At 26.3% G+C, this 13894-nt stretch overlaps 1 protein-coding gene across 3 annotated transcripts; it reads left to right on the forward strand.

The window, feature by feature from the left end:
• The first annotated feature begins 2237 nt into the window (after positions 1-2237).
• On the forward strand, positions 2238-8554 carry LOC123270535 (zinc finger protein ztf-16). 3 transcript variants are annotated; one of them, XM_044736636.1, is made up of 7 exons: positions 2238-2278; positions 2647-2703; positions 3165-3379; positions 5497-5734; positions 5821-6089; positions 6450-6773; positions 7931-8554. In XM_044736636.1, the coding sequence occupies exons 3-7, from the start codon at positions 3201-3203 to the stop codon at positions 8478-8480; spliced, it is 1560 nt and encodes a 519-aa protein (XP_044592571.1). In that variant the 5' UTR covers positions 2238-2278; positions 2647-2703; positions 3165-3200; the 3' UTR covers positions 8481-8554. The 3 variants fall into 3 exon arrangements, with proteins under 3 accessions (XP_044592571.1, XP_044592570.1, XP_044592572.1); XM_044736635.1 differs by lacking the exon at positions 2238-2278 and adding an exon at positions 2381-2506; XM_044736637.1 differs by lacking the exon at positions 2238-2278 and adding an exon at positions 2393-2451.
• The last annotated feature ends 5340 nt before the right edge of the window (positions 8555-13894 follow it).

A 13894-nucleotide genomic window follows, 5' to 3' on the forward strand; every position in this document is an offset into this window, starting at 1 on the left:
TTTTAGACGTGGAACTTTTTAATTAAAATTTTTTCGTGATAATTTTATTATTATAAAGTCCTAAAATTGACAGATGTCTGTTAATTTATGAAAATTAAGTTAGCCGTCATCTAAAATTTTTAGAATTTTTTTTATTGAAAAATTGTTACAAAAGAAATTTTAAAAAACTTCATTCGTAAAAAACTTGAAAAATTATAAGTGCAATTTTAAAAAAATATTTTCTAGATCTAATTTAATAAAAAAAAAAAAAAAAAAAATTAAAAATTAAAAACGTCGACTAACTTTATAGTATTATTGTTAATTTCAGTATAATTAATAATTCCAAAAGAATTGCCCATTTAACCCCAAACGTTCGATATGTCTGAGTTACTACTTTCCTAACCTAAAACTAAAAATCATTGCTTTGAGTATATTCAAACATACCATTTATTTATAGTTAACAAATCTGATTTGGTTGAAATATATCATTGTTAGCACCAAAGAAATATTTGTTAACTATAAACAAATCTGGATTTCATTCAAATATACTGTAACTTTGTCTCAAATAAATCAATTTATTTGTATCAAATAAATATTTCTTGTGATATTTAAATAAGAGATTTATTTATAGTTAATGAGCCTCATTTCATTTAAATGAACTGTTTTCTCAGTGTAGGTTAATATTGAAAAAAATAATTAATGTCTCGACAAAACGTTTATCCGCCATAAGAGCCCGTGTATAAGAAGATTAAATATGTGATTTTTAAAATTTAATATCTAAGTAACTAAACGGTGAATCTTTCTTTAATTTTGGGATTAGATAAATGACGTATTTAATTATACGTACACTTAATTTCAAAGTTCAAAGTTGGAAAGTATTTTTTACATTAGATTTGCTCGAACCTCCTTAATTTTAGCAAAAAAAATAAAAAATAGTTTCGCGACGGCCGCTAGGTGGCGAAATGTCCCAAAAGATTTTCGCTTGTAGAGAGGTAGTTTAAATATTATTAAGTACTATTAAAAATGTATATTCTCTTTTTCTTTTATTTAATATTCTTCTTAAGGAAGTTCGAGTGTAACTAATGAGTCAAAATAGTGTTAGAATTTTTTTTTAATTTTAGTTTTCCCAATATTCGTCAAAATTCTTTATTTTAATTTAAAATAATTTAAACAATTTAATAATTGATGATTTTTACTTATTTAATAAAGTAAAGTAACAAAATGACTTTGGTATTTATTACTTGCCGAAATAAATAAACAGATTTGGCAATAGTGCGCTTGATTATACCCATAACCTGAGACGTGGATGATTGTGTGAGTTAAACATTTCTCTCTCTGTAACTATATTTTTATCCTTTTGTTTTTTCTCAGCTGTTGACGCGATGTTGTCAAATCTTTATTCGAATAAATGGCTGACGATAAACCAGTTACAAACATAAAATTTGACTTTAAATATTTCAAAAATTATATCGGTAATGTATTATTATTAAATTGTTTTTATATTTTGCAATAATCCAAGTTTCTTGTGTATATTTTTTTATCCGTTAGAGTTGGGAGGTTAATATTGAAAAAAATAATTAAAGTCTCGACAAAACGTTTGCCCGCCATAAGAGCCCGTGTATAAGGAGATAAAATATGTGATTTTAAAAATTTAATATCTAAGTAACTAAACGGTGAATCTTTTTTTAATTTTGGGATTAGATAAATTACGTATTTATTTATACGTATACTTAATTTCAAAGCTCAAAGTTGGAAATTATTTTTTACATTAGATTCGCTCGAACCTCCTTAAGGAAGACTACAGTGACATCTATGAACATTTTCAAAACTTATAATTTTTACCTCTAATGATAAACTATCAAAAATATTTTCAATAAAAAAATGTCAGATAATTTTTTTATTTAATATCAAAATAAAAAAGTTCAAAATTCATTTTTATTTGAACTGTCAAAAATTTTCTTTAAATCTTAAATTTCCAATAAATAAAAAATTACAAAATTTAAAATATTAAGATCACCCCCCACTACTTTGCCAATAAGTTCCACCTGTCCTCAAAATTTGGAACTAAAAAATAAACAATAGTTTGTGTTTTAATAAAAAGTCGAAAAAACAACCACCTAAAATTTTCGACAAAAAAAATAAAAAAACTTTTAATTAAAAAAAGAAATTGCTCAAGTATTTTTTCAAATCAGATACATTTTCAAATTAGCAAACTTTAAATAATAAAAAATAATGAAAGTTTAATAATATCCAGATAAAAATAATTTATTATTTTTTTACAATTTAAAAGTGACATTTTGTGAGTAATTGTGATAAAAATTTTTTTCTTTCAAAAATTAATCATTAATAATTTTATTATTTTATTAAATAAATAAAAAAAATAAATTATTGAAATCTACGTCACAAGTGACGGATTAAATTGAAAACTGGGACAAAGTGCAGTGCACTCTGGCATTGCGTTTTACTAACCAGGTGTTTCTATGCCGTAATCATATATATATATACATATACACATATATAGTATTGGGTAATAATTTAACAATTGCACCTTGCCCTAATAAATCATAAAAAATCCCATACTGTTACTATTTATTATTTCTTCTTATTTAACAATTTTTTTTTAATTAAAATATTTTAAATTAATTAATTTTAATATTTTTATACCAGATAAATAAATACAGTGGAAAATCTAGTCACATGGATTGACAATAATAGACCAAGAAAGTGAGTAGAAATTTTCTTTTATAAATTTATCTTATTTTTTTTAGTTAGTTTTAATTTTTTGTTAAAATTAAGGAAGAATATTATAATAATAATTAGTTTGAGTTTTAAGAATTAAAAAGAGGTTATGTGGCAAAAATTGGGTTAGTAGAAATTTATGAGAATTATTTAAGCAGAGAATTTAATAAATTTTAATGATATTAAAGTTAGCAGTTATTTTTTTTTTTTTAAATTTGTTCTAAAAAATTGTATTTATTTTTTTAAATTTCTTCATGTTAATTTTTTTTGCTCTAATTATTGTTAAAAAAATTGAAATAAAAATTTAAAAAATGTAATTTTTTATAAATAATTTATTTAAAATAAGTTTTTTTTCGTTAAATAAAATTGAAAAATTATAAAGTGACTGTTGGTGATTTTAATGTGAGATAATGTTGTTTTTTTTTTTTTTTTTTTTTTTTTTTCAGGAATTTAATAGATGAAGAGTATTTTTGAAGTATATAATGTCAGATGGTATTGATGGGAATAATGGGGAAAATGAGGTGGATTCTCACTCATCCTCGGTTATAAATAATGATAATGGTGAAGTTGGATCCAATAGAGATGACGAGCAGGACGGGGATAATGAAGCACAACTCAATACTAATTATGACAGCAGTGATGGAGCTGTACCTGTTTTTAGGTAATCTTTATTATTAAGATATATAATAAGTATTTAGGCTGCCTTCGAAAATATTCTACCTCTAGATACATAATTAAGAAATATTGACATTTTTAAAGATATAAGCTCATCCCGATGTTACACTCATCGAGACCTTTTATTTGAGTACCCACATCAATTTTTCATATATTTTATATATTTATATATTTCACAAATACCATATATATAGAATATATAAAAAATGGCATGTGGGTACTCAAATGAAAGGTCTCGATAAGTGTAACATAGAAATGAGCTTATATTTTCAAAAATGTCAATAATTAAGGAATTAAATTGAATCTTGTCAACTAATCATATTTTTAAAGATATAAGCTCATCCTGATGTTACACTCATCGAGATCTTTTATTTGAGTACCCACATCAATTTTTCATATATTTTATATATTTATATTAATCACAAATACGATATATATATAAAATATATAAAAAATGCCATGTGGGTACTCAAATGAAAGGTCTCGATAAGTGTAACATAGAAATGAGCTTATATCTTCAAAAATGTCAATAATTAAGAAATTACATTGAATCTTGTCAACTAATTATATTTTTAAAGATATAAGCTCATCCTGATGTTACACTTATCGAGACCTTTTATTTAAGTACCCACATCAATTTTTCATATATTTTATATATTTATATATTTCACATATATAATATATATAACATATGTAAAAATGCATGTGGGTATTCAAATGAAAGGTTTGATGAGTGTAACATCGGGATGAGCTTATATCTTCAAAAATGTCAATAATTAAGAAATTAAATTGAATCTTGTCAACTAATCATATTTTTAAAGGTATAAGCTCATCCTGATGTTACACTTATCGAGACCTTTTATTTAAGTACCCACATCAATTTTTCATATATTTTATATATTTATATTAATCACAAATACCATATATATAAAATATATAAAAAATGCCATGTGGGTACTCAAATGAAAGGTCTCGATAAGTGTAACATAGAAATGAGCTTATATCTTCAAAAATGTCAATAATTAAGAAATTAAATTGAATCTTGTCAACTAATCATATTTTTAAAGATATAAGCTCATCCTGATGTTACAATCATCGATACCTTTTATTTGAGTACACACAAAATTTTTCATATATTTTATATATTTATATATTTCACATATATAATATATATAACATATGTAAAATGCATGTGGGTATTCAAATGAAAGGTTTTGATGAGTGTAACATCGGGATGAGCTTATATCTTCAAAAATGTCAATAATTAAGAAATTACATTGAATCTTGTCAACTAATTATATTTTTAAAGATATAAGCTCATCCTGATGTTACACTTATCGAGACCTTTTATTTAAGTACCCACATCAATTTTTCATATATTTTATATATTTATATTAATCACAAATACCATATATATAAAATATATAAAAAATGCCATGTGGGTACTCAAATGAAAGGTCTCGATAAGTGTAACATAGAAATGAGCTTATATCTCCAAAAATGTAAATAAATAATAAATGACATTGTATCTTGTGAAATATTGACATTTTAAAAGATATAAGCTCATCTTGATGTTACGCTCATCGAGACCTTTCATTTGAGTACCCACATCAATTTGTCATATATTTTATCTATATTATATATATGTATATATGAGAAATATATGAAAATGCATGTGGGTACTCAAATGAAAGCTCTTGATAAGTGTAACATCGTAACGAGCTTATATCTCTAAGGATGATAATAGTTAAGAAATTACCTTGTATCTTATGAAATATTGACATTTTTAAAGATCTAAGCTCACCCCGACATTACACTCATCGAGACCTTTCATTTGAGTACCCACATCAATTTTTCATATATTTTATATATTTATATAAATGTAGATATGAAAAATATATGAAAATGCATGTTTGCCAACATCTTTAATTTTTTATTTAATTATTAAATTGGAACAAAAAATATTTATTAAAAATTGCACTTTATGGTTTGTAATTTTTCTACAAATTTTAATTTTAGATAAATTAATTTTTTTAATAAAAATATTTTAAATATAAAATTGTACTAACTAATAAATTCTTAAATGTTAAAATTTTTTTAAAGGTGTGATAGATGTGATAATTACGAAACATTGAACAAAGCAGCGTTTTCAGTCCATCAAGAGCAATGTTTAGCTGGCGGAGAAGGTGTAGAAAGTGTCGAAAGTATTGAAGTTAATGAGCATGATGCTGATAATGATGAGAGTGGACACTCAAGTGGACACAGATCTCATAGAAAAATGTTTGAATGCGATGTATGTAACATGAAATTTTCAAATGGCGCTAATATGCGTCGACATAAGGTAAATTATTAATTTAATAAATTCATAAAAATTTATTATTATTATTATTATTACTACTAACAATAATTATTTTATTTTTTTGATAGATGCGTCACACTGGAGTAAAACCTTATGAATGTAGAGTTTGTCAAAAGCGATTTTTTCGCAAAGACCACTTAGCTGAACATTTTACAACACATTCTAAAACATTGCCTTACCATTGTCCAATTTGCAACCGCGGGTTTCAGCGACAAATTGCTATGCGCGCTCATTTTCAGAATGAACATGTTGGTCAACATGATATGGTTAAATCATGTCCGCTTTGTAATTATCGCGCTGCTACTATGAAATGCTTGAGGTTACATTTTTTTAATAGGTAATTATTATAATTATATTTATTTTATTTTTATCAATTTATAAAATTAATTTAAATATTAAATATTAAATTTTTTAGACACCTTAAAATTATTAATTAATTTTTTTTTTTCAAATTTTTGAATATTTTTAAATTAATTAATTAATCAATTTATAAAATTAATTTAAATATTAAATATTAAATTTTTTAGACAATTAAAAATTATCAATTAATTTTTTATAAATTATTTAATTAATTAATTATTATTTTTTTATTGATAAATTTTTATGTTCTAAAAAATATTAAATAATGAATTAATTTTTTTTTACAAATTAAATCTTAATTTAAATAAATATTTAATTAAAATAATTAATTTTACAGACATGGAATAGATTTAGATAATCCAGGACCAAATAGTTCAAGTTCATTATTAAATAGTTGTTCACCAAATGAAGCAATGCCATCTGCGCCATTATCAGACAGTGGAGACAGTACTGGAAATCGTTCGGTGGATAACGCAACCCCGCCGATGCATTTCTTAACACCCCACGTGGAGATTTCAATTCCTTACCCGGAGCAGACAATGACCGGTCAAAGAAATTCGAGTCCTGCTCCGCTGAACGGCGACTCTCCCAACAGCCCTCAGAGTGCTGACAGCAACAGCAATGCACCGAGCAGCAGTCATCATCAGTTACCAATGCACCGGTAAGACTACGCTAAATAATAAATTATTAATTATCTATTTTATTAAGAGAATAAGAAAAGTGTCTATTAACATTTTTTAAGATATAAGCTCATCCCGATGTTACACTCATCGAGACCTTTCATTTGAGTACCCACATCAATTTTTCATATATTTTTTATATTTATATATTTCACAAATATATACATAAAATATATAAGAAATGTCATGTGGGTACTCAAGTGAAAGGTCTCAATGAGTGTGACATCGAAATGAGCTCATATCTCTAAAAATGTCAATAATTAAGAAATTACCTTGTATCTTGTGAACTATTGACATTTTTAAAGATATAAGCTCTTTTTTATGTTACGCTGATCGAGACCTTTCATTTGAGTACCCACATCAATTTTTCATATATTTTATATATTTATATATTTCACAAATATCATATATATAAAATATATAAAAAATGCCATGTGGGTACTCAAATGAAAGGTCTCGATGAGTGTAACATAAAAATAAGTTTATATCCTAAAAAATGTCAATAATCAAGAAAATACGTTGTATTTTGTCAACTAATGACATTTTTAAAAATATAAGCTCATCCTGAGATTACCCTCATCGAGACCTTTCATTTGAGTACCCACATCGATTTTTCATATATTTTATATATTTATATATTTCACAAATATCATATTTATAAAATATATAAAAAATGCCATGTGGGTACTCAAGTGAAAGGTCTCGATGAGTGTAACATCATAATGACCTTATATCTTAAAAAATGTTAATAATTAAGAAATGACATTGTATTTTGTCCACTGATAACATTTTTAACGATATAAGCTCATCCTGATGTTACTCTTATCGAGACCTTTCATTTGAGTACCCACATCAATTTTTCATATATTTTATATATTTAAATATATATAAATATGTAAATATATAAATATATATGAAAATGCATGTGGGTACTCAAATGAAAGCTCTTGATGAGTATAACACCAGGATGAGCTTATATCTTGAAAAATGTCAATATTTAAGAAAGTACAGTGCAATTTAACAAAATTCATTATTTATCAAAGCAAAATTTTATTTATTCATAGTTCACAAGTCATGGCAGTCACATAGTGACTGCAAGGTTGCTAGTAAATAATTAATAAAATTCTAATTAAAACAGGAGCATGGTAGAGGACTCAATTACACCCTCAATTTCTCTGATCCCAATAAAACAAGAACCAAATAGCAACGGGATGGATGAAAGTGGAGCAACCTCCAGCAATCTTCCACTTCCCTCTTTGATTAAAGTATCTCCGTTAAAGTCATTGCTGAGGGACGATTTGAGACGTAAGTTATCAAACACTTCTAACAATCTTATTATCAACGCCACCAACAGCACCAACAATAACAACAACAATAATAATAATAATAGTAATAATAATAATAATAGCAGCAGCAGTAGCGTTAACACGAGTGAGAATATATTGAATATAAGTAACATAAATAATTTATCGCATCTGCGGGAGCCACCGAGTTCAACGAGGCCGGATCCTCGTTCAAGTGGCCTCCAATGCACTTACTGTCGGATTACCTTTCCCGATCAGACCTTGTATTTTTTACACAAAGGCTGCCACAGTGACAGCAACCCCTGGAAGTGTAATATTTGCGGTGAACAATGCTGTAATCTTTATCAATTTAATTCGCATTTATTAAGTAAAAGTCATCAGTAACTAATTGTGCCTTATTAGTTGTTTAATTGTTATTTGTAATTATCGGGTCAATAATAGGTCAGTAATGAATATTTTTTTTACTCAATTTTTGAAATATTTTTTTTCTTATTTTTATAATTGGAATTGTAATTATTTGTATAAAAAATGTGTTGAATTTTTAGAAATTTTTTTTTTAAGGAGGTTCGAGCGAATCTAATGTAAAAAATAATTTCCAACTTTGAGCTTTGAAATTAAGTATACGTATAAATAAATACGTTTTTTATCTAATCCCAAAATTTAAAAAAGATTCACCGTTTAGTTACTTAGATATTAAATTTTAAAAATCGCATATTTTATCTCCTTATACACGGGCTCTTATGGCGGACAAACGGTTTGTCGAGACTTTAATTATTTTTTTCAATATTAACCTCCCAACTTTAACGGATAAAAAACTATACACAAGAAACTTGGATTATTGCAAAATATAAAAACAATTTAATAATAATACATTACCGATATAATTTTTGAAATATTTAAAGTCAAATTTTATGTTTGTAACTGGTTTATCGTCAGCCATTTATTCGAATAAAGATTTGACAACATCGCGTCAACAGCTGAGAAAAAACAAAAGGATAGAAATATAGTTACAGAGAGAGAAATGTTTAACTCACACACTCATCCACGTCTCAGTTATGGGTATAATCAAGCGCGCTATTGCCAAATCTGTTTATTTATTCCGGCAAGTAATAAATACCAAAGTCATTTTATTACTTTACTTTATTAAATAAGTAAAAATCATCAATTATTAAATTGTTTAAATTATTTTAAATTAAAATAAAGAATTTTGACAAATATTGGGAAAACTAAAATTAAAAAAAAATTTTAACACTATTTTGACTCATTAGTTACGCTCGAACTTCCTTAATGCAGAAAATTTGATTTTTTGTCATTAATTTCTTGAAAAATAGAAAATTGTGTATCACGGTCACATATGTTTCCATATGATCACTGGTCATTTATGAACATGTATGATAATTGGTCATTTATGATCCTGGTTCATATATGACCATTCATGATCATAAGTCACATATGACCATATCTGATCAGATATGGTTATATATAATCATTGATCAGATATGGTTATACATGATCATTGATCACAAATAATCATTGACTAAAATTAACCACTGTGAGTCATTAATTACAAATGATTACATATAACCATACATGATCATTGATCATATGACCATATATGATCATTAAATTATCATAAAAATTGAGTAAAAAAATTATTCTGATACTGGCATATTAATATAAGGGTAATTCTCTGTAAGGACGTCTTAAATCTGTACAAAATTGTCCGACCAAATTATTTTTGATTTTATTAGAAAAAAAATTAACAAGGGCTACAAAACTATCAGCTTAATCATAATAAATAAACAGCCGATTTAATTTTTGCTTTTTCGATATTTGTGTATCTTTTGCCATATAACATCACAGGGAACTGTTTTTTTTTTTATCGAATTGAGAAAAATCAAGCAAACTATTTCAATGCATTCAACTTTTCAAGTTCTCAATCAATGTTTACATTAATTAGAATAATATTGAGACTTATGGATCCAATTTTATAAATAAATTATAAATAAAAATAGTTGCCAGGGGACTGAGTTTTCAAGTGGCCCAGACACATATTTCCAGCACAAATGGTGCATTGACACTAAATAAAATGCCGATAAAGCGCTAACAGCCCTATGGTTATTAACTCAAGGCTAGTTAGGTCCTTATAAACCTTACAAAAGGTAAAATAACACGCTGGATTTTTTTTTTGGCTTTGAACTTCTGGCAGGGGACTGTTCTTATAATGCCTGGGACAAACTTTGGTTTAATGAATTTAATGAAACAAATTAATTTTCGGTACTTTTTATTGAAAAAAATTGTTAGTTAACTAATTAAGTTTATGAACATCATGGACTAAATTATATATTATGGACGAATAACTTAAAATTTAATGTTAAAGTTTTAATTTTGGGAATGGGACAGCCCAGGGGACTGTTATTTCGGTGGTTTACCAATTTATAGCAAAAAAACCAAAATTTATTTCATTTTAGTTTTCAATGCTCCAAATAGAAATGATTTTTTACTTTCGTAATAAATTTTTTTTAGTAACAAAATAACAATTTTTCTAATAGAAAAATTCCTGGGACAGCAAAAAACATCCTTACAGAAAATTACCCATAAATAAAATTGTGCATTACTACCGAGACATGCGCTCTCTGTTGGTCAATTTTTTAACTTTTAGTGTGCAATTTCTTCTTTAAAAAAAAAGCGAAGAAAAGCTTAATTTGAAATTGAATTCATTTAAATAATAATAATAATAATTTTTATTTTATTAATTGAAAAAATATATTACTATTCATTTAATTTTAAAACTTTTGAATTATAAAACTTAGAAAATTTTTCAACAGACGGCGCTGCACAATTCTAATATAATTATACATAACCAATGATGACTTAAGAGTTAATAAAAATATAAATATTTTTGAAAAAAATTTCAATAAATAAATTGAAGAATATAAATAAAAAAAAAATATATATTAGAAATTATTAGAATTAAAAATAATGCCAATTAAATCATTCACATTATGTCCATTTGTTGTGATGTCACTGAGCTAATTATTCTCCGTCCATAGAGCTTTTTATAGTTTTATTTAATAACATAATTAATATATTCATCATTACTTCATTTTTAATAGTATATAATATTATAATTAGATTTAAACAATTTTTTATTTGATAGTTTATTAAATTTTTGTTATTAATATTAATTAAATTTCATACTAATTCATAAAATTTTTTTAATTATACAGAAGTTAATTTTTTTTTCAATTTTTAATGTGATAAATTGTTAGATGATCCAAAAAAAAAATTTTTTTTTTGTTAAATATAATTAAAATTTATTTATTAAAAATAATTATTACAACACTAACTTTGTACACATTAAAATGGCGTGTCTTGCTTAACAAGATGGCGGATGTTTGCGCATGCCTTGTAATTATAATTTTCTTCTTATTAAGTATAATAATAGGTTAATTATTAATAATATATCTAGTATAAAGGTAATTATCAAACCAGGGTAATTTTTATTTTAAAAAATGTGAAAATTAAATTAAATTAAATTTATAGATTAATATAATGTTAAAATTAAAAATTCTAAAAATGTTATTAGTGCACATTGGAGTGATGATAGTTTAATGTTATAGCGACAAGCGTGCACGTGTTATTAAATTATACTATTTTAGAGGTTATTAATTGAAAGTTAATTTTATTTTGGAAAAAAAAATTTTTTGTACATATCTAATTATTGGTAATTAATTATCACAATAATCATATCGCGTGCGTAGAGGTAAAAGGACGTATAGCTAAGGGTTAATAGGGATTTGTGCTGAAAGGGCGTATAAAAAATTTTTTTTTGCCATTTGGTTGGAAATTGACTGAAACGTGAAAATCTGTGAAAAAAATTAGGAAAACGGTTGACCCTAAAGGCCATCCCTGCAACTTCCCGCTAATTCCGTTAATACCTGGCCGCTTTTTTGAGCTCTTCGAGCTCAAAAGTACAATCTGTGTTGTTTTAAGCTCTTCGAGCTCAAAAAGATACCTTTTCTATGCTTTTGAGCTCTTTGAGCTCAAAAGTCTGATAGAAGTTTCATAGAACACTATTTTTTGAATGTTCATACCGCAATAACTTTTGAATGAATGAACCGATTTTTACGCAGTTGGCGGCATTCTACGCAGTTTTTTAAGCCTTATAAAGAATTTCTAAGTTTCAATTGGTCAAACTAGAAATTTCGGAGTAACTCTGAAAAAACACTTTTTTCGGTTTTCTTTCGTTCACGATATCTCTCGAACGAATCAACCGATTTTGACCGGATTGGCGGCGATCGACGTGGTTTTTCAAGGTTGAGAGCCATATTAAAGCAAATTTTAAGGGAGTTGGGAAAGAACGGATAGGGGAAAGGGGGGGACCTACTCAGTGGGAATTTTTCCGTAATTGAAAAAATAATCAGACAGCCCAGACTGGGAATCGAACCCAGATCTCTCGGTTACGCGCCAAGGGCTCTACCAGTTAAGCTATCCGAGACAAGTACTGACTACTTTATTCAGTCCCGTATAGTTTTTGGAATCGATCGGTTGAGCCGTTTAAAAGTTATCCCAAAAAAACCACTTCAGAAAAAATTTTTTTCCTACTTTTTTTTAGATTTCTCCAAATTTCTCAAAATCTATCGGTCCGAACCGGTTCAAATTAACAGGAAATCTAAGTTTGGCGAAGCCCTTTCGAATGGCACCAACCGCGATGAAATCGGTTCAACCGTTCAAAAGTTATAAGAGGTTTACATACTTACACACACATACATACAGACATAGTGACACCCTCGCGGGAATAGTCAGGAAAGCTTCCTAGGACCTCAAAACGTCGAGATCTGATGAAAACTCGATTTTCGAAAAACGGGGTAAAACCAATAACTTCCCGATTTTTGAAAATTTTCAATTTTCTTAGCGGGAAGTTAAAAAAGTTGGTATCCTAAAGCTGAAAGGGCGTATCTCAAGACATACGCCCTTTCAGCTTTAAGAAAAGTACTACTTAAAGGTAAAAGGGCGCATAAAAAAAAAATTGTAGTTTTGATACCAAGTGTTAAATAATACACGGAAAAAAGTAAACTGTAATAAATAACAGTCGATGTATAATAAGTAATGATCAACTGCTAAAAATTACCATTTCAAACATTAAAATCGTGATTTTAATATTCACTTTATAATATTTACCATTTAAACGTTACAATTTACTCTTTACATGGAAGAAAATACTATTTCAAACAGTAATATTCGCTATGTCAATGTCCAAAATGTTAAAGTATAATAATTAACAATTCAGACTTTGATATTTATCATTTCGTAGCTAAAAAATGATCGCAATGATATGTAAAAAGTATAAAATAAAGTTAGTAAATTTTTAATACAAGCAACGTCAATATTTACACAGTAAAATGGTAAATTTTAAACGCAACGCTAAAAATCAAACTGCAATTATTGACTTGCTTGGACTGGTAAAATGTATATTTTAAAAGTATAATTTTTACTGTTTCAAACATTAAATTCTCCCAGAGTGAGACCCCCTTCTCTTTCATCTGAGTTCCCCTTCTCCTCATAATATCGACTATATATTGAAATGGCAATTTTTACTGTTTGAAACTGTAATTTTTTAAGATGAAAGTGGTACTATTTTTTAAAATAAGATGTTGATGAATACCAATCTTCATCTTGTTTTAAAAAATAGTACCACACTGAAATTAAATTTTTTTTTAAAATTTTTTAATTTTAATTTTAAGTTAAAAATTTTTCTTTTAAATTTATTTTTTTTTTTAAACTTATTAAGGATT

Source organism: Cotesia glomerata, linkage group LG8 (genome assembly GCF_020080835.1).
Source record: "Cotesia glomerata isolate CgM1 linkage group LG8, MPM_Cglom_v2.3, whole genome shotgun sequence".
NCBI classification, from domain to species: Eukaryota; Metazoa; Arthropoda; class Insecta; order Hymenoptera; family Braconidae; genus Cotesia; species Cotesia glomerata.

Coding starts and splice junctions, on each gene's coding strand:
- LOC123270535 (XM_044736636.1), top strand. CDS start 3,201: ATGTCAGATGGTATTGATGGGAATAATGGGGAAAATGAGGTGGATTCT. Junction 3,380..5,496: donor GGAGCTGTACCTGTTTTTAG/GTAATCTTTATT, acceptor ATTTTTTTAAAG/GTGTGATAGATGTGATAATT. Junction 5,735..5,820: donor CTAATATGCGTCGACATAAG/GTAAATTATTAA, acceptor TTTTTTTGATAG/ATGCGTCACACTGGAGTAAA.